At 49.0% G+C, this 25810-nt stretch overlaps 1 protein-coding gene across 1 annotated transcript in view; it reads left to right on the top strand.

Annotated features, from left to right (window-relative positions):
• Alx4 (ALX homeobox 4) overlaps positions 1 to 12890 on the top strand; it is a 38821-nt gene extending 25931 nt beyond the window's left edge. The window contains exons 2-4 of the mRNA XM_021157048.2: positions 37 to 347; positions 6880 to 7008; positions 8814 to 12890. Coding sequence (XP_021012707.1) covers positions 37 to 347; positions 6880 to 7008; positions 8814 to 9143 — 770 coding nt within the window. The 3' untranslated portion in view covers positions 9144 to 12890. The remainder of the gene's footprint in view (positions 1 to 36; positions 348 to 6879; positions 7009 to 8813) is intronic.
• The last annotated feature ends 12920 nt before the right edge of the window (positions 12891 to 25810 follow it).

Below are 25810 nucleotides of genomic sequence, written 5' to 3'. Positions count from 1 at the left end.
AGATTCAAGTTTCTAACTTTCTTTTCTCTTCCTCAGCCAAAGAGAGCAACCTGGGTGAGCCAGAGTTGCCTCCTGACTCTGAACCCGTGGGCATGGACAACAGCTACCTCAGTGTGAAGGAGACAGGGGCCAAGGGGCCCCAGGACCGGGCCAGCGCTGAAATACCAAGCCCCCTGGAAAAGACCGATTCTGAGAGTAACAAAGGCAAGAAGCGGCGGAACCGAACCACCTTCACTAGCTACCAGCTGGAAGAGCTGGAGAAAGTCTTCCAGAAGACACACTACCCTGATGTGTACGCACGGGAGCAGCTGGCTATGAGGACCGACCTCACCGAGGCCCGTGTGCAGGTCAGCCATGACAGGGTCAATACAATGACCTATCATCATCAACATCCAAACGCAATTTAACCCAACTCAGCACAGAATAGCCCAGCACAGTCCAGTCTAGCCAACTGAGCACAGTGCAACCTACCATAGACAGCCTAGTTCAGCCCCAGGACAGCACAACTCAATGTACCATGGCCCAGTTACTACACAGCACAACCCAGTGCCGAGCAGCACAGACTAGTACAACCCACCTCAAAATGGTACAACTTGCTATACACAGTTCTATTCCACCCAGTGCCAAACAACACTGCTCAATACAACACAGCCCAGACAGAGCCAACTCAACATGGTGCAATTCAGCACACAGTGTAGCTCACCCAGTGCAGCCCAACCCAACAACACAATAGAATCCACTATAGTCCAACAGGATCCAGCTCAACAATATAATAACCCAACACAACCAAGTCAGCATAACTCACCCCACACGGCTCAGTTAAACTCAGTACAACCCAACCCAATGCAACACAGCACAACATAACACAGTAAGAAAACAACCCAGCACATTTGTACAGCTCACCTCAACCTGGCACAATGTGGCACAAGCCAATATAATACAGCCCAGCAGAGCCCAGCATGCCTAACACAGACTAGTACAACAGTGTGAATACACACACAATACACAGCTCAGTCCAACCCTGTACAACCCAACTCTTTCGAACCCAGTGTTAGCCAACCCAACCCAATACAACCCATCTCTCCACAGTACAACTCATTCAAATTAGCACAAATAGTGCAACCCAACTCAACACACCCAGCTCAGTCCAACCCAGTGCAGCACCAATTGAGCCCAATGCAACTGTCCCCAAAACAAACTCAGCACAATTCACCACACACAGTTCCATTCAGCCCAAACCAACCGAACAGAACTCAGCATGCCAACTCGGTGCTGATCAATACAGCTCCACTCAGCTAAACGCCACACAATACCATGTAGCCTATTATATAATCAACAGGACCAAAGCAAGTCACTCTCTTCTACTTCTTCTGCTTCCTCTTGTGGAAGACTTTATGACTGGTCACATCCTCTTGCCCCTGAAATGAGAAATCGGTGATTATTCACTTTGTTGTTTTTGAGACAGGGTCTCATGTTGCTCAGACTGGCCTCCGTCTTGCTGTGTAGCCACACTGGCCTTGAACTACTGGCCCTCGTATCTTGCCTTCCATGCCCTGGGATTACAGGTTTGGGTCACACCCAGCACACACAACAAAGGCAGTGAATATATGCGGTTCAGTGGCCCTGCTTTCTCAGAGGGTGACCCCCTGTAGGAAATCATAGAAATGAAAGAACCCAATATGCCAACACACATATGAGTTCTAGCTTCAGTTTAGTATGAAATCAACACCATAGTCAGATTGCTTTTGTACTCAAAGCACAGCAAGAATGGTGCGTGTGAGTTCTGTGCAAGCAGAAGTCTGATACATATGAACACAGAAGGCTTCTTTTCTGTTTTTAAACATGTATGCATGTGTGTGTGTGTTATGTGTGCATGTTCGTGCATGTTTACAAGCGAGGGAAGATGCATGTACAAGTGTGTGTGTGTGTGTGTGTGTGTGTGTGTGTGTGCATGAGTGTGCAGACCAGAGATGGACATTAGATGTCTTTCTCAATTGTTCCTGATCTTAGTTTTTAGACAGGATCTTTCTCTGAACCCCAAGCTTGCCAATTTGGCTAAACTAGGTAACCATTGAGCCTCCTCTCTGCCCCACTTGCCAATGCTGGGGTTACAGGTACACACCACCACACCTGGCTTTTCAGTGGGTTCTAGGGATATGAATTCAGGGCCTCTTGCTTCCATGGTGAGTACTTTACAGACTGAACCATCTCCACAGTCCCAAGACAATCTTTCTTTTTAATGAGCACAGCACTGTGGCCTGGGCCTCAGAGGGTCAGAACAGAAAGTGCTGTGGTCCGGGACAGACTTGTGGACACTGTAGCTTTTATTCTACTGATGCCTCTGACATCATTTGAGTGACCATCAGCGTCACTAAGTCCTGTTTAACACATGGAGGCATCTGCCATTTAGCTTGGTCACATAGAGAATACCACAAAACCTGTAGCCCCTGGACACCATAGCTGCTGGTGCGTGCTGCAGTCTTGTGACTTAATGCAGACTGGCAGAGCAGCTGGGCTTCACTGCCATGCCAGAGCCATCCGGTGCCCCACAAGACCTCACCTACCTGAGATTCACGCTCCCAGAGGAGCTCCAGCTTCAGCCCAGAATTGGGGGCAGAACAGAAGGCAGAGAAGGGGGCAGCTGGATGCCAGTCCACAGTAGCAGTAGGCAGGTGGCATATTGAGGCAGGGTAAACGTGTTTGCTTTCTGCTTGTATGTGTGCACCTGTGTGCATGTGAGCACTGCATGCATACTTCTCAAATGGACGTGTGCGTCTAGAGCACATCTAGTTCGGGGATCACAGCAGGAAACAGAGAACGATACAGACCACCTGTTTCTGGGTCACTGCTATACAGTCAGACAAGTGCTTTGTTGATGCACAGAGACATACCCAGGCCTGCTTCCAAGGCCTACTTTCTCATTGTTGAGAAAATTTACGACTAGAGAATTATTATTATTATTTAGTTTAAGGTCAGAAACTGTTTCAAGAAATAGGATGTCTAGGTTAAAATCAATAAATAAAGTAAAAACCCACCAGGGTTAGGTTCCTTGTTGTTTAAACTCAGCCTTGAGCTTCCTGTCAGCCAGGGTAGAAAGGGAAACCCTAATGTGTCTCCTATCTTCCTATTGAATAGGAAGGCTATAGGATTACTGAATGGTAGTTCAGAAAAGACCACACCATATTTTGATGAGGAAGGAAGACCCAGATTTGGGCAGTGATTGCCCAGAGTTAACCAGGATGCAGAAGCAGTTCTGAGCCTGGACTCCAGGACGTCCCAGCTCGGGGCCAGTGCTCTTCGACGAGCTTGCTGTTCTCGGGCGCATGCCAGATTGTTCTTCGACTTTTCTCTGTACAAAGGCAGCAGGATGGGTGGGATCTCCATGTGCGTCAAACCTCTGGGTTGAGCTCTGAGCCTGGCAGTGCCCTGGGGCCCGGTGCGGGGAGTGCAGGGGTGTACTAGAACCGCCTTGCTTGCCTCTGTGGAGTTTGCTCAGGACCCACACTCCGCTGGCTGGTGGCAAGCCAGGTGCCTGGTGTACCGTGATGGCAGGAACAGGAAGGGGCTGGGGGGCGGTCCCAAGATGGTCCTTCATGGGAAACAGCCTGGGGTCTGGCCCTGCTCCAGGGGGCTTCAGGGCCTCTCTCTGCTGTCTGGGATTCCAATCTCCACAGCTGGTGTCTGAAGACAATGAGACTGAAACCTCCCCGCCCTGGGCCACCCCACCCTGGCCCCAGATGGGCTGCGGTTAGAGAGGCCTCCTCCAAGACAGTTGGTTCCTTGAATGGCCTGGTCCTCCAGAGAGGCCTGTGCTGAGTGGGCCAGGCCCGGGTGGGCTGGGAACGGGGTGGTCCTGGCTGCGACACTCCAGAATAGAGGCACAGCGGGGACTTTGGTGAGCTCTCCTCCCGGGGGCTTATAGAGGCAAGCCTGTGGTTGCACGACCCTGAGACACAGAGGCACAGCTGGGGGTCAGAGATGGGAGGACACACCAAGTCTCTGCACTGAAACACTTATGGGAGCACGAGGGAGGCACCAGGTACCACGGTACTTCCTAGAGGATAGGAGGACATTAAAGGCAGTCAGGTTAAAAGCTTCAGCCAACTTGGGGACAGAAAAGACAGAATTTGGTCTCAGGCCTCAGACACAGAGCAAAAAGACAGGGACAAAGGACCACCTGGAGAAGGAGGTCCCTAGTAGGCCAGACCCAGTGATCTGCTACCACAGTGGGGACCTCGGTGAGCTCATATTCTGGGGGCTTATAGAGATGGCCCCGAGAATTCATCAAATGAATCTCACCATCACCCTTCTCCACTCCCTCCCCCAAACCATGCTCTTGGCTACCCGGACCCACACCTCCCTGAAGTACCATATCCCATCCCTCACCCCACTCCTTCCCTCATTTCCAGGTCTCTTTGCCTGACACCAACTTAAGCTCTGGAGCCCTCTCAGGCATCCCTGGGTCCTCAGTTTCCCCACGCTCAGTGATAGCATACACCTCTTCAACGCCACCACAAAAGACACCACAGACACAGAGCCTTAGCAGCGGCAGCAGCTCCTCTTGTCTCTGCCCCCCCACAAGAGAGGAAGGAGTGAGGCTGTATATTTTGATGCCTCTAGCACTCCCCCCCCTCCAGAAAACCCTGGGAGGCTGAGGATGGAGCGGAAGGCTGAGCTCAGTCTGCAGGAAATTAAACATGAAATGAAAACAAGCTCTTCTGATTGATTCCTCCAGCCCGCCCCAGCCCCCACTACAGGCTCTGATAAAGGGGGATCCCATTTCACCATGCAGAAGAGCCCCCATGTCTTGCATTCTCCCAGTGGGCATCCTGGGCCTTCACCCCAGGACAACTCAGAGGAAAAGTACCCCTCCCCCAGGCTTGGGGGCAGGGGCTGAAGACCCTGAGCCTTGAAGAGAGCTGGTCTCCAGGGAGGTGTGTGTGTATGTGTGTGTGTGTGTGTGTGTGTGTGTGTGTGTGTGTGTGTGCGTGCACACACACACATGCACATGACCAGATAGATACCTTTGTGTGTAAATGTGTATATGGGTCAGATGGAAATACACCTACTTTCCCTACCCGACTCTAGTGAGGCACACAGAGCCCAGATTTTGACCACTTTTCTTCATCAAGAGCATGAGGTCAGGAGGAGTCATAAACAAACAGCCCAACTGTTCTAGAAACTTCATGCTGTGTTCCCATCTGCTGTCTCCACTTCTACTCTGATGTCAGCCCAGACTTCAACCCCATCCTAAGGATGTGGAACTTGAGGCTTTTGGCAGTTCATGCACTGCCACAGGCCCATTTTTAAAAAGATGCTCGAGAAGCTCCCCCGCGCCAGAGCCTCCAGGGAAGGCCCATACTTTCTCTCTCTGCCATGGCTCTTGAGGAGTCTGGGTGTTCTCAGGCAGGATGGTGGAGAGGCTGCTCCGGCCTCCATCACAGAAGCATAGCTGACTGCCATAACTAGAGGAGCTCCTGCCCTACCCTGTTACTGTCTTTCTCACAGTCTAGGCCCCACACAGCAGCCCAGGTACAGATCGCAGGGGCACAGATCCGTCCGGTCTTTGCCATGGCAATAGGACACTGTTATCAACTAAGTTCACAGGTGTGGACCATGTGACCAAGTTACAAAGTCAATATATTTTTAAAAAGTGTTTTAAGCAAGTTTACACTTTTGTGTTGGGCTGTGTTCCTAGCCATCCTGTGGTGCATGTGGCCTGCAGGTGACAGACTGAGTGCGCATTGCTGAGTGATGGCCTGTGTACATCTGAATCTACAGAGCCGGCTGGAAGACAGAGAGAAAGCTGTCGGCATGGTCCTCTAGGGAGCACCTGGTCTGCTCTTCCCACTGCCTTTCCTCTTCACCCTCAATGACTGCATTCTCCTCTCTATCCAGAACCAGTTCAGTTTCCTGGGGTAGCAGCCTGCCCTTGCCCTTCTCCTCGTGTCTTGGGAAGGTTCTCAGCCACCCACCAGAGATTCCACCCTTACACTGACTCTGAGACCTCTCTCCTGGCTCAGTGTTTGGTCAAGCCAATGGCCTAGCACCTATACTTCAGTGACAAGTACCACTTGAGCAGCATCAGTCAGTCTGAATAAGATTTTCCAACAGCCACCCCTCCTGACACCACACTAAGGGCAAACCCGCAGCTGGTGTACGCAGCCCTCCACAGTCTAGCTCCTGCTTCCACAATCCTTTCCTGACGACTGTTGCTTCAGAGGGTCTCACTCTCCATAAAACAAGGGAAGGACTTCTGAGCTGAGTTTTGGTTTCTCTCAAAAGGATTCTGGGAGCGTGTACTCTGGACTTGTATCTGTAAATATGTCCTAGAGAGTCACAAGGCTTCAGGATTGTATGTGATTGGCTAAGGGAAGAAATTTCTAGAAAAGGTCTTCATAGCTTGTTGGGATTCTTCCTGGGGTCTGTGACCCTCTACAGATTGCATATAGTGCCAGGAAGACCGATGAGCAATGGTTTGTGACCATTCTCTCTGTTTTCTTGTCTCTCTCTCTCTCTCTCTCTCTCTCTGTGTGTGTGTGTGTGTGTGTGTGTGTGTGTGTGTGTGTGTGTGTGTGTTTATGTGTGTGTGCACGCATGCGTAATACTTGCCTGTTTTGCTGTCTGAAGCTTACACAGTTAGGCACCAAATCACACTTATGGACTGGAGTATTGGCAGCCTTCCCAACTCTGACAATTCTACATAGTTAGCTCTCATCCCAAAGAGCAAAAGGTGCAGATTGACTCTTTCTCTGTGCCCCCAACACACACACACACACATACACACACACAACTCACTGGTGGTGTCACTGCAGGAGCAGTGTTCCCTGTCTGAGAGCAATGCCTAACCCCTGTGACCACCACTGCTTTGTCCTGTAGGTTTGGTTCCAGAATCGGAGGGCCAAGTGGCGAAAGAGGGAGCGCTTTGGGCAGATGCAGCAGGTCCGGACCCACTTCTCCACGGCCTATGAGTTGCCCCTCCTCACCCGGGCTGAGAACTATGCCCAGGTATGTCTCCTTGCCCATTTTGTCCCCTCTGACCCTAGACCTGAGATGATGCAGGGGAGGAGGAGGACTAGGCTCACAGAAGCCAGGTGTGTGCTTGTTTGTCCCTGACTGTGGGAGACCTAGAATGCTGGGACAGTGTTGTCCTCTGCTGTGGTAAGCATCTGGCAGACAGAAGGCTGGGAGCTTCCAGGGTGTCGGCTGTCCCTCAGAGCACCCAAAGGAAGGATGTGCTGAGATAGCAAGGACTTGTAGCCAGGCTGATATACACATGAGCCCCAGACAAAGGGCTCAAAGTCTTAGAGCCTTGCTTTCTTTGTGTGTGTCTCCAGCTCTTAAGGCTCAGCTTCTTTGTGTGTGAACTGGACATGATGTAAGCCTCCACTTAAGCTCTTCTATAATATTGTTGTAGGGTCTAGGGTCATAGTCCCTGGAAGGCAGCTACATGGGCTTGACAGTCAGGTATCTGCCTGCTGTCTCCTTTCCTTTTTCCAGCAACTTCCCTCCTGTCCATCAGTGAGGGCAAGGAGCGTTGTGAGTGATGTCAGGCACCCAGGGCACCTGGAGAGATGTGCTCTTGTCTGAGCGTGCATCCCTCGCACCTCTCTCATGATCTACCTCTGCTTAAGTGTCCTCTAAGTCTTGAGCCTTTCCAGCTGCCAGTCCCACCAGTGCGCATGGCTGCTATGCTATCAAACAGCCCTGCTCATCCCACCCCTGACCCCGGGCAGGGCAGCTCTGTACCTCCTCCACCTCTCCCAGGATTTGAGGGTCAGAGGGTCAGACCTTGCTGTGAACCTGAGGAATGAGGGGTGTCTACTTCATCAGCTTCACCTCTAGTCACATTCTTTAATGCCTGACTTCCCCTCTCCCTCTGTCTTCCCAGGGCCAACCAGTTCTCACTCTTTGCCCTTGATGGCTGCCATGTGAGCTCAGAGCTACAGGGAGGAAACCAGCAAGAGACATTGGCCGGTCTCTCCCACCTGCCCCACAGACTCGGGTCTAGATCATTTAAGAAGGGGTGGTGATCACATTGTTTCCACTCTGGGGCATGCTGGGGCCAGGAATAGCACAGGGTCAGTCTGCAGATAATTCTTGGGAGTGTTACAAGTTCCTGTGGCCTTTAGGACCTGGTCAGTGCCCATCTAGTGGTTCTCAAGGCCTCCTTGAGCTCTTGCCACCTTAGGGGTAGGCAGGCTGGGAGAATCCTGTCTGAAACAACTGAGAGTCTAGAGTGTATAGATGAGAGGACCAAGTCCTTTCTTCAAAGGGGACTAGGCACCCCAGATTCTCCTCCTTGGAGATGCTTAGAGAGCAGAGGATACTGAGGCCAGATGTGGGAGCTGGGAAGAGAAAAAGAATAACTGTGGAAGAGAAGATGTGTAACTGAACCCCACCTCAGGGCTGGGGCCACTTTTTCACTGCTGAACTAATTGGGTTCTGCCAAGGGTTTTATCTTGGAGCCTTAGCCTGCTCCCCACACTGATCCCCACATTACTCCAACTTGCAAGCCCAGAGCCTGTGTCCCCCCACAAGATGCTCTCAGGTTAATCCAGAGCAGTGTGTTGCCTGGACCCCAAGGCAGTTCGAAACACAATCCTTGCTACTGAATATCAGGTGTGGATCTATCCTGGAAATTGAAATTCTAAAATGTAAATTCACCTCCAATGGTCCCTGGGCATCCTTAATGTTAGACACCTAAGTGTGGTTTTGTTGTAATGTGGGGCAGCTGGAAAGGGGGGAGAGCCCCTTCTATACCACTGCCCTCCCAGCTGGCCTATGACATCTCTTCCCTTCACTGTCCCCAGATTCAGAACCCGTCCTGGATTGGCAACAATGGGGCTGCCTCGCCAGTGCCAGCCTGTGTGGTCCCCTGTGACCCGGTACCAGCCTGTATGTCCCCTCATGCTCACCCTCCTGGCTCCGGGGCCAGCAGCGTCTCCGACTTCTTGAGTGTCTCTGGAGCTGGCAGTCACGTGGGCCAGACACACATGGGCAGCCTGTTTGGAGCAGCTGGCATCAGTCCGGGCCTCAATGGCTACGAGATGAACGGCGAGCCAGACCGCAAGACCTCAAGCATCGCTGCCTTGCGCATGAAGGCCAAGGAGCACAGTGCAGCCATCTCTTGGGCCACATGACAGAACCCCTCCTGCCACTCCTGATGTCATCCCCCTCCCTGGGGCCCTGGCCATGTCCCTGCTTTCCAGGCCCCCAGCTTCCCACTTGACTCTCCTCTTAGGAACCCGGCCTGGCCCAGGGGCCTGGCCCTCAGCACTTTCAGCCACCCCAAGTCTGAGGCCCCAGGGACTGCTGGGAGGGAGGGGGCGACGGTAGGCTCTTGTCCCTCCCTGGCTCTGAGGTCATGACCCCTGCTCCCTGCCAAAGGCAGTGGAGAGAGGCAGGCGGCTCTGTGCGTATCTTTGCATCATGTAAGGTGAGGCCCTGTCTTTCTTCGTGTTCTTCCACCCCTTCCGTTTGACTTGAGTCAAAGTCAGGCCCCCTTCCAGATCTACCGGCTTCAACAGTCCAGCCTTGCCTAACCTTCCTTTTTCCTTTGGGGTATCCTGGTCGCTGGGCCTGTGGCTGTGTGTCTTAGTACCAAGCTTCCGTGCAGGGTCAGCTCCTGATCCCTTTTGTTCCTTGAAAACATAGAACCCCACCTTCCGTATCGAAGGCATCTGGTCATCCACTCATCCCATGGGCCCTGTGACTGCCCTTCACTGTCCCCTGTGATGGATGTGCCTGGAAGATGTGGGAGATGAGAGGAGGGGTCAGAGCTGAAGGACTCTGCTGCTGTCCACCCATAAGCCCCATGGGGACGTGGGCCAGCCTTTGCTCCTGCAGGTGGTATTGGTTGACACTGTGAAGGTGATGTGCCAGGTGTGAAGGGAGGCAAGAACATAGTTTTTTTTTTCTCCCATTATTACCACCACACATGGACACTGGGAGCCAGAGAAGCTCTCAGAATGATGACTATGGGGATGATCCAGCAGGCTGAACCTGGTGTCTTCCGTGGCGGAGAGGTCCTTTGGTCCGCACTGGCGCCTCCTCAGGGCACCTCTGGGAGGAGTTGAGATGTTTATCCTCTCCCTCCTGGTCACTCACTGGGGCTTGCTGGGCTGGAAGAATTCACACCTTGGAAGACATAAGCTAGAGCACAGGGCTGCCTGCAGCTGAAGGAATCAGGGGCGGAGGACACGTGACCAGCTCAGCAGCCTCCTGCTAGGGTGGTCTTTCTATGCTCAGACTAACCATGTCCACCCACCACCTCACCACAGCATCTCATCTGTTGAAGCTTTCCGTGCAGGGTAGGTGGAGACTGGTGCCCCTCTAGGCTAAAAGGAGAACCGCTTTTCAGTTACCCTACACACTCTCTTAGAGATCCTATCCTTACTTCTCCCCCAGGGGCCATGATCTCTGCCTCAGCTGGCCTCAGGAAAGGCTCCCATCAGACCCCACCAGGTCCACTCTCCATGGCGGGAAGTCCTCCTGAAGCCAGTCCCCTATCTGAAGGAAGGAGCTCCCTGTCTACCTGACTTGACCTGGAGCTAGGAACTAGGACTTGAAGTGGCCCCGGCCCTCACCTGAGCACAGAACCACCCTTGAGGTAGGTCCCTCAAGCAGGTGGCCTTTTCCCTAGGACTCACTCTTGCCTTTTCTACCTTCTGCCTTGACTATTGTCCATCAGGTGGGCTTGGCTCACTAGGCCCAGGGTTCAGCTCTCCGGATGGCCTCTCAAGTTGGGCTGAGCATGAGGACCCCTGCCTTGGATCTGACCTAGGTCTCAGTGGGTAAGAGGAAAGCATGACTTCCCGCTGTGTGTCCTCATCTGCTCTGGAATGCAGACAGACTGAACCCTCCATAGAATGCAGACTCTGGGCTGGGTCTGCCACTCCTAGCAAGAGTCAGACCTCTTCAGAAATTTTAGTTCTCGAAAAGATCTAAGGGACACAAAGAAGGTCTTGGGTACTGAATTCAGGGGTCCTGGTGGCTTGGCTTTAATGCTTCAGATCTTTGGGGAATCTAGGTCTGTCTTACAAGTTCTCCAGAACTAACTCACTTCCTCAGAATCTATCAAGAGAAGGAAGGACTTAAGGCCAGAAGCAACACCTTGGGGTCCTTCTTTCATGGCTATTATGGCCAGGGAAGGGCATGCCTGGAAAGGAGTCCATACCTAGGCAATCAGTACAGAGAGTGAGAGCCAGGGCAGCTCGGGAAGAAGAGAGGACAGAGGGCTTTTGGTAGATTCTTCCGGAAGGGAGAGACATTTAACTGCTCTGAGTTTTATTTTTGGCCAAGATAGATGCAAGTCAGGAAAATTCCCACCCAGAAGCTTCAGAATGGAAAGAGAATATAGAAATACCCCTTTGTTTCCAGCATAGCCAAGAGTTGGCATGCTTTCCACCGTCCCTCCAGATGTAGCCATTTCTACCGAGGCTGTTCTGCAGGTGCCTTGGCCTCAGTTGATTCCTGGGGCAGCTGGAGATGTCCTGAGCTCCCACTGCCCCCTCCCCCCACCATGTCTCAGACCTCCTCAGCTTCCCAGTTTGCGGTTCTGTAGTCTCCAGTGGGTCTGTCTTAGCTCCTCGGATGCTAAGCAAGTAATAAAGCCTATCATGGCAACCTGGCTTCCTAAAGAGACGCAGATAAGGAGAGAGGACTTCCTGCCAGCGGTCACTGCTCGATGAGGAAGCTAACTGAGCTGAGGCCGGCCTTGCCTGACAGCACAGCAAGTGGCCATGCTTAGTCCTGCCAGCCCGGCTGTGCCACAGAGAGTGGTTATGCCCAGCCCAGCCCATCTATCCAGGAGCCCCTTCACAGCACAGGGCCAAGGTTCTGGGGCAGACAGGCACTCTTCCAAGTTTTTCTTTGAGTTGTTTCTTCCCCATTTTCAGTTCTCACAACCACATCTCCACCTTTGAGGAATGGGATGAGTAGGGATTTAGGCAAAGAGGCAGCAAGACCTCTGGGTTCCCCAGCACACGCTGCCAGGCTCATGTTGGACACAGTTCCAATGCCTCATGTCCCCCAGCAGACAGAAAGAATCCCATAGAAACCACCTCTCCTTTACTCAGTCAATTGCCCTCTGGGCCAACCTTGAGCAGAACATCGCTAGGGACTCAGAGAAACCCAAGGTTAAAGGTCAATAGGAATGACCCTGACTGTCAGCTACAGAGACAAACAGACCCAGCAGAGGGAGAGAGGCAGGCAATCTGCCACCACCCCCCCCAGGATGCTAATTCATAACCTTACCATTTTGAACTGGGGCAGGCTTCCATTTCTTTCCCCCAACCCCACTTTGCTGCAAGGATGCCATAGGGAGGAGTCCCCACAGGACAATGTCTCTTCCCCTCTCCCTCCTTTCTTTCCCCTTCACTTACACATAGAGCTAGGCCTGTATACTACTGATTTTGGAGAACTGTTTTCAGTGTCTAATAACCTGTTTGGGTGTGCAGTGGTCAGAAAGAGAGAGAGAGAGAGAGAGAAGCTGAGCGAGAGATGGAACGTGAACCTCAAATACTGGCTGTTCTTGTAAGATAGTTTAACCCTGTATAAATGCAACTTTTCTCTTAGCTTAATGGCCTGGGGTGGAACATTCAAATATATAAATATATATATTAAAATACATTAAAATTTCAGAAAAATGTAAAAAAAAATAATTGAGGTCTGTTCCATAAAGTTTTACTGCCTATACCACCATGTAACTACATTATAGCAAAATATTAAAAAAAAGAAACATTCTTTTCTTTTAAAGTAAGTTATTGCACTTACATCTTTTGGAGAGAGGAGGAATGTGGGAAGAGGGGAGCTGAGGAGCTGAGGAGCTGAGGTGGGCAGAAGGCAAGGCAGAGGCGGCTGACACTCCCAGCACCGCCTTTGTCGGGTGCAGCCAAGACTGTCTGTTTGGTTGTTGTTGTTTGCAATAAACTCCTTCCTCCTCTCGACTGGAGTCTGTCTATTTTGTTCCTGACTTATGACAGATGAAACGTGATCAGAGAGACCTCTGAAATCTCATGTTAATTGAAGTCGGCAAAAAAATACTAACAGTGCCCTTTTGAACTGCTGACACAGCGCAGGATGGGTTATCAGGCTAGATTAACAACAGGTGGCCAGCCAACCCTCCAGCACAAAGAGGGGGTGCATGATCTGACAGGGTGTGGGACACACCCCCTCTTCAACTATGGAGTAGCATGCGAGCTGGATGGTGCAGGGGTGCTTATGCTTGTGGGGCAGATTGTGGGTGGGGCTTCTGTGCCTAAACTGTGCCAGAAAGGCTCCACCAGCAGCCATCAGAAAAAAAAAATGGACCAATGAGTCTGAAAGCCAGGCTGCAAAGACAAAGGATGACACAGACAGGGGCTGCAGGAGGTGCCTCAGAAAGAGGCACTGGGTCTCAGAGCACCTAGTGTGAGGAACAGGGTTCAAGGTACAAGAAGACACCCTGTCCCCGTCTAGTCTACCTAGTGTGGGGAGGGTTAAATGGTGAGATGTTTGCATGAGTTATATACATGCATGAGATGCAAGCATGGGTTATGCGTGCATGAAATGAATGCATGCATGGACCATATATGTGCAAAGGGTTATGAAGAATGGTGGCTGTTCACTTTCTTATCCTTTCATTTCCAACCATCTGAACACTCTCTCAGAGACACCTCAGACTTGCTGCCCAGGAGGAGGGAATTCTGTGTAGCACAGATACATTCCAGGTAGATCTGTAAACAAACTCTAGACAATGACAGTTGGCACACATTAGGTCTCCGGGTTGCTATAGCACTTAGACTCTTACCCCAAATCATAGTACAGGAACTGAGGCAGGGCAGGAACGCCACATGTGTATGTTAACAGTGAGCTACTGTCTCTACCCCCATCTCTGCTTCTTCCTTGGGAGCTAAGCACTTCTGAGTCTCAGAGTCCAGACAAGGGCTGTTTCTCCAGGGAAGTCTGTCTGTGGGAGAAGCTGGCTGGGTCATGCATCTCTGGAGGAAGTCCATTCCAGAGACCTGTGCTTCTCAGGACAGCCATCCCTCAGTAGTCACGGGAGATTACCTTCAGGATCTCTAGGTACCCATATCCAAGATGCCTGAGTCCCTCCTACGCAATGGTGTAGCCCCTCCCATTCTACTTTGATCATCTCGCCATCCTTAGCAGTCAATACTAATACAGTGAGAACTCCAGGTACACAGTGTTTAACTGTACTGTCTGTGAGGTAAGGATAAGATGAAGTTAGCACGTGCTCAGTAGAGAGGCGCACCTTCTTTAATGTTTGTCTCTCTGTTGAATCTGCTAACAAGGCACCTGAGGCCATGATGGGACAGACTCTACTTTCAAGGGAGAGAGAAACTGTTGTTGACTATGGCTCCAACCCCGTCTGGCCACCAAGCACAACTCACTGTCCCTCAAACTATCAGACTTTTCATTGTCACCATCATTAGGCTTGCTATCCATCTGCCAAGAATGCCTCTGTGACCCCCTTGGTCTCTTTGTCTCCCACTGATCCTGTGCATTTCCTGCAGTCAAGGTCTCTGTGGAACTCTACTCAGTACCCAGCCCAGGACATCTGCTCCTTGGGAGCTGTGTGCAGCACCATACTGACTCGAAGCCCTGTGGCAACAGCTCTTATCTGTGTATAGTCCACACACAATAGTTTCCAGACCCAGGATGTGCTCACACTAGAGAGCAGGTTCTGAGGATGTGAGATGAGATTTGGAAGTATGGTTCAGGGTTGGGAGGAAGGTCAGAGAAGAGTCAGTACCCACTTTAGAGAGAGCCAGCATTGACTGGGGGTGTAGCTCCATTGGTGGAGTGCTCCCCTGGCATGTATGAAGCCCTAGGATTCACCCCATAAAGCAGACATGAAACATATGCCTGTTACCCTAGCACTCAGGTGGCAGAGGCAGGAGGACTGCAAGTTCAAGGTCATCTTTAACTATAAAGCAAATTTAAGGCCAGCTGGACCTCATGAGACCCTGGAGAGATGGGGGATGGAGAGAAGGAGGGTAAGATAGATAGATAGATAGATAGATAGATAGATAGATAGATAGATAGACAGGTAGATAAACACGAAAGACTGAGAGCAGCTTGGAGTGAACTCAAGAGCCCCAGCTTGAAGATGAACCCTGCTGTGTTCTTCCAGATTCCTGAGCATCTGTGAAGAGCTATAATGTGACAGGGGATCTGTCCCCATTATTTGTCCTTCCTGGGGTCAAGTCATCCCAAGGCTAGCTCCTCACAATCGTGCAACAAGTTCTGGCACAGCAGCGTTCCTCTCGGAACCTCTCCACTTAGTCTTGGGCTCAAATCCCATGTTTCAGTCTGCCTTAGATAACCCTTGTGCCTCACATCCTCCACTCTGCAGAAACTTTTTTCCTGTCTTGGTGCCAAGCCCAGCCAAAGCTGTTTTACCCTGTGCCCCCTGCCTTGCTATAAGAAATCCTGCCAACCGTGGCCACCATGAGTGGGTTGGTCCCCAGACGGCAGAATGCTTGCTGTGCTGTAGAGAGTGAAGAGGGGGCTGGGGGAGGAGCTCATCCTCCCGTGGCCCAGATTTGCATGCTCAGCAGCTATGGAACAATGGACCCTCCACAAATAGCACAAATAGCCAGCTCCCCAAAATAGGGCTGCCTACAGACCCTCTACGGTGTTCATGGCGAGAAGATGTAAGCCGGCGCCAGAAGACAATGGGGTGTAAGAGTTGAATTTTTCCCAGGAATTCTGTGTGATTCCAAACAGATTTTTTTTTTCTTTTTAGCTCCACATAGACCAACAGGCTTGAGGAAGGGCAAGCTTGCACACAGAGCTTTGGGTTTATGGCCATGTGCACACCATGTGTTAAGGTGTTGCCTTGGCTGGCGGGGAGCAAACCCTCTGTGGTCCTTCGTGGGATCCCCCTGTAGCCCTTCAAGACATGGCTCTTAGATGTTCCAGGATTGGTGTGGGGGGGGGCAGGGAGGGTACTGCAGTGTTCTTGCCATGTCTTCTGGGATGTCTTTCAGTTTTTCATAAGACCCCTCCCCCTCTCTTCTCAGATGTATCACTATTACTGCCAAGCTCCCTGGGAAAAGTCATAGGCCCACCTATACCACAGAATGAAAGAAAAATGGGGAGAGACAGAGAGGCAGACAGACAGACAGACAGACAGATGGACAGACAGAAAGAGTCAGTGGAGAGGATGGGGCAAGATTGGGGTACAAAAACAGCCCACATCTCCCCTCTAACATAGACTCACACAGAGAGTTTTGTCCTGAGGAAAGAGGACAAGTCAGGAAGTCATAGTCAACCAAGGTCAGAGTTGATCTTAAAGATGGCCTCTGCTCTGCCACTGCAGGCTGGATACTGAAATGCTTTTGCTGCACTCCCCTGGCCAATTCATAGAGCAGAGAAATGGCTCCTCGCTCTTACAAGGCAGCCACAGAGTCCAAGAGTTCAAAGGTTTGACACCGTGAAAAGTTGTAGACACAATGCATGCAAGAGCTTGCTGCCACCCAAGTGGCTAAGGGCAGGACAGCAAACCTGGGCGACTGTCACCAAGTGTCTCATCTGACTATGATGTTCTATTTTTGGGATGAATAAAGGTCAATGGTGCGGCGTTCGATCTTCATGGGATGCCATAACTAAGTCCCATACGTAAGGCAGCGTATACAGCAGACATTCAGTTCCCCACAGCCCCCGAGGCTGACCATGGAGCTGGAGTGGTCTCCCTCTGCCTTGCTTGCAGATAGCTATCTTGTCTTGGTGTCCTTGTGTGTCTTCTGTGCAGGCACATGGAGTGACATGGCTTAGCTGTCTCTTCTCTTTCTTGCCAACAGAAGAACCCTCCCTCATGGCCTCCTCATGGATGCTGTCTATAAACACAGTGGCATGGGGTGGTTGTGTATCAGGGCTTCTTCTCTGAGTGAACAGGCATCAGGGTGGGGCAGACTTCAGTTAATAAGAAGCAGTGTGGCTCATGTGTGTCATGTGGGTAAGGAACAGGGATGGATGCACATGGACAAGTGGTTGATCCTTCCTAGAGGGTCTCAGGGGTCCCAGCGGCATGGCAGCCTCTAGTTTAGCGCCATGTCACTTTCTTCTAGGTATGTCTCATTCCTACTCTCTCCCTGGTCCATATCATCAGGACTCAGACTAACCCAGTTCTGTCTAGCTGTCCCTCGTGGGAGCCCTAATCTGAGAAGCTCAACCACAGGATAGGGCTGCAACTCTCACTTGTAAACTGTAGGTGATAGCCTAGTAGACTCTGGGATGCCTACGCTGTCTCTTCTGGGTGGGAAGGACTCTGGTGTTCATGGCAGGAACAGAATGGAGAGGATTTGTCTCCAGCATGGGTGGCATCCATGCCATAGCCTGAGGTCTGGGATAGAAAAAGAGACTGAAATCACTCCTTGTCGTTTACTGCCTCACACAACTGATGGGACTCTAGTGACCAATTCTTTTCACTAAATGAAATGACCCTGAAAGGCAGAAGTTATTTCTATTTCTTTCTTAGTTTGCACGTGTTGCCATCACAAAATGCTTTAGGTGAGGCAATTTATAACCAAGAGCAATTGATTTTGCACAATAATAGAGGCTGGGAGTCCAAGCTCAAGGTGACAGCAGTCATGGGCTGGTGTGGTGCCTTCTTCCTTCACAAAGTGGGAAGGACAAACATGCCTGTCTTAGGTCTCTTTTATTAACTTTCCATTTGCCTGGTGGCACTGGAGACCCTTTGATAGTTTAGAACCTGGATCAATACGGTTTCTGATGCTGTCTGATGCCTATCACCCATGTCACGCCTCTGCTTCCCGGAAGAGCCAGGCCCTTGCTCACTCTCACATAGAACCAGCTTTGTTTTGTAAAGTTCTCATTGTCTAGCACATGGATAACGGCTCTGCCCACTCAGGGCTTTGCCTCCTCTTCTTAGGTAGCTGCTCAGATCACCTTAAACCTTTCCTTTCTAGTTTAAGTAATTCAAGTCAAGCCTGCCTCTTGGGATGCCATGAACACATGTGGTACTTTCGATCTTAACAAGTTCAGATGTTTGTTTTTGTTTTTGTTTTTGTTTTGTGTGTGTGTGTGTGTGTGTGTGTGTGTGTGTAAAACAACCCAGATATTATTTAGAAATATGTTATTTAATCTCCATCTACTAGTGATCTTCTCAGATATTTATTACCAATTTCTGACTTAATTACACTGTGTTGAGATGATGGAGTTCTTTTTTAAATAAAAAATTAAATTGCATTTCATTATTTGTGTGTGTGTGTATATTCATACATGCAAACCAGAGTACGGGTGTGGCGGCCAAAGGACAATTTGTGGGAGTTGGTTCTCTTCTTCCATTATGTGGCTCATAGTCAGGTCATCAGATCTGACAGCAAGCACTGTTATCTGGAACCATCTCATTGGCCCAAAGAATGTATTTCTTATGTTCTCAGTTTCTCTAAAGTTATTGAGGCTCCCTTTTGGTGTAACACATTTGGGGTGTGCTTACATGCAATTTTGAGAATTGTATCTCAGCTGCAGTAGAAGATTCAATTAAACCACAGCATTGGACAGTGTTGCTCAGGTCATCTATACCTTTCTATTAACTTGTTTCACTAATCACTAATGTTGTTGAGATGTCTTATACTATCCCATGTTCTGTTTTTCTTAAAGTTGGTTTTGCTTTATAATTTTGAAGCAACTATTTCTTACATACATTGATATATTGATGAATTGACTCTTTATCAATATTAAATGTTTCTTTTTCTCTCTAGAAATATAATCACTCCCACTATTTTGTTGTTGTTGGTTTTGTTTGTTTGTTTGTTTTGTTTTTTGACACAGGGTTTCTCTGTATAGCCCTGGCTGTCCTGGAACTCACTTTGTAGACCAGGCTGGCCTCGAACTCAGAAATCCGCCTGCCTCTGCCTCCAGAGTGCTGGGATTAAAGACGTGTGCCACCACGCCCAGCTGACTCCCACTTTTTAAACTTAAATGCATCTTACTTTCCTGACAAGAGTGTATAATTACTTGTTCTTGTTGTTTTGGTTGCTATTAAAAAAAAAACCCACCACAGATTGTATCAGTTATAAAGGGCAGAGGTGTACTTAACTTATAGTTCTGGAGACTGGCATCTTTTTGGCTTCAGGTGAAGGCCTTCTCATAACTTCATAACATGGCAGGAGGCATGGCCAAGGAAGATGAATTTGCCTTTATGGCAACTCCAGAGAATTAGAACTCACCCACTTCAACACCGGTACATCAGAGGTAAGGTTTTACACAAGGACAAGAGAACTTAGTAAAGCCACAGCACTAGCTGATGATCTCTGTAATTTATTCATAGTGTTTAGGTCATTTTATTTAATGTAATTATAGGTATGTTTGTATTTAAATCAATCATATTTCTGTTTGTTTCTAATTGTCTGATTTGTTAATTATTTACCTTTTCCTTTTTCTCTGCCTTAAAATGAGTACATTTATATATATATATGATTTATTTATTTTATGCATATAAGCACACTGTTATTGTCTTCAGACACACCAGAAGAGGGCATCAGATCTCATTACAAATATGGTTGCTGGGAATTGAACTCAGGACCTATGGAAGAGTAGTCAGTGCTCTTAACCACTAAGCCATCTATCCAGTCACACTTTTGGTATTTCATTTCCAATGTTGCCTTAGCAACTGTGTTCTTAAAAATATTTTACTGTTTGTCTTATAGTTTAAGTATTTGTAATTTATCTCAGCCTGTCTTACAGACCTTTCACTTTTTCTTCCTAATCTGTCACCAAACCCTCAGTCTCCCTTTCTCACCTACCTGGTAGCAAAAGAGCAGACTGAGTGCTGAGACCCTTGCTTACCAGCTCTGATTCTCAGTAACCTCATCTAGTCCTATAGTTTTAAAACCCTTTATATTTTTTAAAAGATTTATTTATTTTTATTTATATGAGTACACTGTAGCTGTCTTCAGACACACACCAGAAGAGGGCATCAGACCCCATTACAGGTGGTTGTGAGCCACCATGTAGTTGCTGGGAATTGAACTCAAGACCTCTGGAAGAGCAGTCAGTGCTTTTAACCGCTGAGCAACCTCTCTAGCTCCCCATTTCTATTTTTAATACTAATGTTTCTTCTGAGTGCCAGGTATCCAACTGTTTAAATAACAACACCCCTTAGATTCTCATAGACATCATAAGGTTGCACAAAGATATTATTTATTATTTGTGTGTGTGTGTGTGTGTGTAGGGGGTTGTGCATATTTGTGCACATGCAGAGGCCAGAAGAAGGCATGGATTCCCTAAAATTGGAGTTACAGGTATTTGCAGGACACCTGGCTTGCTGTTTGGTGGCAGATATCCTGACTCTGGTTGTCAAGATTGCACAGTAAGTGCTGTTAACTGAGGGGCTGTCTCTCCAACCCCAGAGGGACACTCTTGACACTCCCTCTCAGTACTCCGCCAGTCTGTCATTTTCTCCACTAATAGTTTCACTTTCTTGACTCAGGATAAAAATCTTGGAGTTATCTGTAAGCCTGTATTTCTCTCACCTCCTACCTTTGATTTGGCAATATATTCAGTAGAGATTCCAGGCTGTTGAAGTTCTCACCACTCATGCTCCCATCCCTCTCCAGCCTCTGCTAGCTCTTACTCAGAGTAAGACAGCAACATGGCTTCCTTCTTCAGTGCTTGCTCCCTGTGATTTATTCTCCACGCGGTAGCTGAAATGCTTTATTTTAAAATGCCATGCACACTGGTCATTCCTCTGCTTAATCTCTCCCAGTATCTTTCCTTTACACACATAACATGCATGCAGGCTCCTTTAGGCCTACATGGTCTTTACACCATCGGGTCCTGGATTATCTCCTTGTAATCACCTTCTGGCACACCCACACACTGGTTCTTAGGCTAGCTCTTCTCTCAAGTTCATGGTTTGGAGCTTTTCAAGATTTAAAGATTTGCTTAAACGTCCTCTCTAGCTACCCTTCACACAGTACTTTTCTGTGCCTTGGTTGCTACTTGTCTCCAGCATTCTGCCTTCTAGTTGCCATAGTATCTATGGACATCTGAAATTACCCTTTCATGGTTGTCTATCATCTCAGACTCTTGGCCTGCTGCTAGCAGGCACGTGGTTTTGCTCAATGGAGTGCCCTCCCAGCAAGAATGGAATCTTACACATAATAACTCAATATAGATTTATCAACTCAATGAATCCATCACAGTAGGTTTTTCCTTCCTCCCTTCCCTCCTTTTCTCATTTATTCTTTCTTCCTAATCAAGAGAATCATTAATAGTTAACAGAATAAAAACATAGGAATGAATATTTACTTTCTCCTGGTCCTTTCTCTAAAAGTGAATTAAACCTCACTGATATAATTCTCTTAACAGACTTTTGGGGCCAGTTGGAAAAGATGTCTCCAGTGAGCGCACACTGATCTGTCCTGAGATGAGGATGGTGCTCTGATGCCTGGTCTTAGTCTAGTGACTGAGAAGTGATAGGATGTGCTCATAAACCTAACTTCAAATGGATGAGGCTGAGTCCTAGCCATGTTCTCTGGGATAGTTTTGGTCCATTGTCCAAAGCTAAAGAAACCAAAACCCTCTTGAGAGAGATCCTTGCTCAGGACACTCCTTTTACCCAGGCGTCTATGTGCACAGCTGCCAGATTCACACAGACAGCATGAGGCTGAGAGACACATCTTTATGTGTATAGCAGCTATCCATCCTTATAACTGCCAAGCCAGAGCCAGGGACGGGGAGAAAGGCATTGGTTCTTGGATCTCTCATGCACTGGGGAAGATGGGGTTAATGAAATCCATACTTAGCCATGTTGTCAAGATATCAAACCAAACTGGTGACAAGATCAAGGCTGTTAGGAGGGAAATTGCTGGGCCTGTGTCCAGAACGCCAGGACGGGGTACTTGGCACAGAGCAGGCAAAAGGGAGAGGAAGGTGAGTCCCACAGGATCTACCAGAGAGAGACTATTGGAAATCCTAGAGGGGCTCTGCCACCAATGCACAATTTTCCTTAATTTCCTCAATTGTGGCTGTTATCCCCATAATGAGAAACACAACTTCACTTCTAAGCAGGCAGTGAGGCTGGCAGAAAACTGAAACCTGAAAATCAGCAGATACAGGGCTGCGTACAGCCTTTTCTATTGAAATTAAGCCACATCCAAAACACAGGGAAAGGGCTCCAAATAGCTTCAGACAGCAGCCAGCCAGCCAGGGCCCTTACCAGGCACCGGATGGACGCTCTGTGGACTCGTCAAAAGAGGCCCAAATCACAAGTGCTCATTTCAATAACATAAGAAAATAAACATGGGCCTTATTTATAGCTCAGGAAAGGGACTGGGGCAAAAGACTGCTCATTTGGTAATCCACCCTGATAGGGCAGACAGGATCCAGACCCCCAGGCTCTCTAGTAACAGGGCAAGCTGGGAAAGGGGCCAGAGGAGGCTGGCAGCCAGCATCACCAGGTACAATCTGGAAAAGACTCAGGTAAGACAGAGAGAGGTCTGTGACATCCTGCTGTCTCTGTTCTGGCTGAAGGAAAGAGAACTTGCGAGTAGATGGCCTTCAAGCATTCAAGGGAAGGTGTATGAAACTTGGAAGTAAAGGAACCTTTCAAAATCCCCATAACTGGGGCATGCACCAGTGCTCATATACAGCTCAGACATATACCAGAGTTTCTACTCATAGCTGAAGCATTCACCGATTCCTGACACACAGCTGGGACAGACACTTGAGTCCCAATGATACCGCTGAGACACCCTAGTACAGTTTGGTACCCTAGTACTAGTACCTGTATACCTAGTACAGTAGGATACATGGGGGAGTCCTATGCATATAGTTAAGGTGTACACTAGGTAACAGATTAAGGGTGGGACTAAAACACAAACCCCCAGAGACTTGGCCAGTGATGGGCTTGGGATTTATGCACAGCCCAAGATTAGCAATCCCTGTGAGCAGGGTATGCTATCTAACTACACAGTGTAAAGGTTAGTATGCTGGCTGTGGTAAGCCTGTGTGGATGATGCTGTTCTGAAATCCCTGGGTCAGACCTGGCTGCTTTTCATCTGTACTCCCAGAATACCATGACTCCTGACTTTATCTTTGTTATAAGAGGCAGCAACATCAGCTTGCAGTTGGGAGAAGTTTTTCTGGCAAGGTTCCGTGGCGGCAAGGCAGGGTCTGGTCTAAGTGCCACTAAGTTCCACTCTGTGGCAACTCTCACATGTACCTCCTGAGAGGTGGTATAAGAGCTGGTGTTTGCTGAGCAAGCCTGTAGCAGCTCAGCTGCCTTTAGGAGAAGAAGAAAACCTCAGTCAGAGGTTTGGCCAAGCCAGAAGACAAGACAAAGCCACGGGAAGGCCGCACACGTTGAGGCTGGACACAGATGCTGGCTACGAGAAAGAAGCCCAGAAGTTGGGAGTTGGGGAGTCAGTCTCACCCAGCTCTCAGCTACAAGCACTGGTGAGCCTGACTTTCAAGCCTACAGTAGCAGGCTACCTATGACTCCATCCTTTTCCAGGGAACATGGGGGCTAAGCTAATGCAGGTGGAGGAGGGCTCTGAGCCTCTAAGTCTTCAGATGACCCCCCAAGAGAAGAGACAAGGCTTTACAGTTTACAGGGGGTCCTGCCTGCCACACCCTATGGTGAACAGCATGGTGGGGGGGTGGGGCTTGTTTGCAGGCCTTCATCCTATCACGGTTGGTACACTAGCTATGGAAGGTTTTCTCAGAAGTAGAGAAAAAGGATGAATGGTCAACAGTGGCCTGGCCTGGGAACCCCTGGGCTTAGACAGAGCTTTGGGGTGGGCGGCTGCTCAAGCCAAGTTCAGAGTCTCCCTGGATGGGCGTCACCTGCCAGCATGGGTGTGCATTCCTGCCAGAATCTCTCAGGAAGTGGCTGGGTTTAGTGCAGGTCAGCACACTCTCCATCTTGGCCTGAGGTAGATTCCCTGGACTACCTGGAATAAAAAAAAAAAAAAAAAAAAACCAACCCAAAAAAACCCCCAAACTCATGGCACTGCAGTGTGGATGCGGGTTGGATGTGTGGCTCGATTGATATGATGTAGGCTCGCCTGGGAGGATCAGAAATTCAAGGTCACCCTCCAAGTACCTATTGAGTTGGAGGCCAGTCTAGGGAAGACCCAGTCAAGAAAACAAAACAATACATGCTATGCCACTCGCCCTGCCCCCTGGAAACAAAACAAAACAAAACAAAACCATACAGTGGTGTTGATGAGGCTCAGCAGCCACAGGTGTTCTTCTAGTAGGACCACAATTTGTAGACCCAACAGAAACCTTGGTCAAACCCAACCACGTCCTTACCACGACCTCTGCATTTTGATATTGTCTTGGTCAAAGGTTCATGCTTCCTTGCCACTTGAGGTCAGGTCAGCCCAAAAGATGCTGGGATCCAAGGATTCTAAGTCAGTTCCTCAGCTGATGTGGGCAGAGGAGTCTGCCTCTGCTGGCCCTGCCTAACACATCCCAGGAGATAGTCCCTTCCCCACAGACAGAAGAGAGCTCAGCACCTCGCATCTGAAACAACTGTGAGCTCAAAGGACTAAGTCTGGCAAGGCTGGAAGTCAAAGCTGTCAGGGTCTAGAGCACCTCAAAGAGAGACCAAAGGAGCATCACTGGGCTGAAAAGTTAGAGAAGAGGGTGGCATTTTCACTCAATTTTTCCAGAAAAAGGTTTTGGCCTAAGCCTATGCAAGACATGGTAAAATGAATAAAAAACAACAAGAAGAAAACAAAACCAAAAAAGCAAACAAAAAAAAAAAACCAAACAAAACCAAAACAACAAACAAAAAACCAACCCCCCAACAAAACAAAACACCCAACTCTCAAACAAATGATGAACAACTATCTAAGTAAAATTAATCAGACAAAAAAGGTTTTTGCATCCCTGCCATTCTCGAAGGCACATCTCAGCTGGTCCCTGGGGAGAGCAGTGGCTCAGTGCACACAGTTGGGGCAGATCCAGGGCCAGCTTGGTTCTCCTTCTCATAGGCCAGTGGGCTGCAGTTCCTTTAAAAAGATGTCTTATTTTGGAACCAGCTGTTGTCTGCTGTAGGCCAGAACATGGCGTTTTAATTAGCATTATTGTTCTGCTTCTGAAACCAGGCTCTGTGGCGTCCCAAGGGCAGATGGTCCTGACCCAAGCTTAGGCAAGGCTTGCTGGCTAAGCTTGAGGACACAGGGGAGGGGTACAGTCCCTTGCCCTTCTAAGTCCCTACTGCTAGCTATGTTTTCTGTCCTATGTTTCTACTGAGAGAACCAGCTGTCCCTGCAGACAGAACCTTGGAGGTTTGTGTTGGGTCTAATATACAGTTCTATGCTGTAAAACCTAACCCCACCCTTTCTGGAAGCCATGGGGTAGTTTGTGTGGAGTGCTACTGTCCAATGGACAGTCACATGATCCTCGGGGCTTCCAACATCTCAGATTACAGTTACTCTTCAAAACCAAAGTTCTCTTTTTCTTTAAAATATTTTTGTGGTGTATTGATTTGTGAGTACGCATGAACGTGCAGGTCACATGTGCATGTGGAGCACACAGGCCAGTTTCTGGTGGTGTCCTCAACCTCTCCTTGTCTTTTGAGCCATGGCCTTGAGTTTTCACCCCTAATGTGATTTGGTTGGGATGGCTGGCCAGACAGAAACTCCTGTTTCTACCTCCCTGGCAAAGGGATTGCAAGTGTGTACTGCTATAACTGGTCTTCTACAGACAAGGGTTTTGTGGATGAACTTGGCTCTGTATGCTTGGGCTGCAGGCACTTTTTCAAGTCCTTAGTCTCCTCAATTAAAAAAAATGGAGACGGTTGAGGCAAATGTGTGCCTTG

The sequence above is a fragment of the Mus caroli genome, unplaced genomic scaffold (genome assembly GCF_978045245.1).
Source record: "Mus caroli unplaced genomic scaffold, Mus_caroli_1 scaffold_2, whole genome shotgun sequence".
NCBI lineage: Eukaryota > Metazoa > Chordata > Mammalia > Rodentia > Muridae > Mus > Mus caroli.
This window is presented reverse-complemented; position numbering and strand designations above follow the sequence as displayed.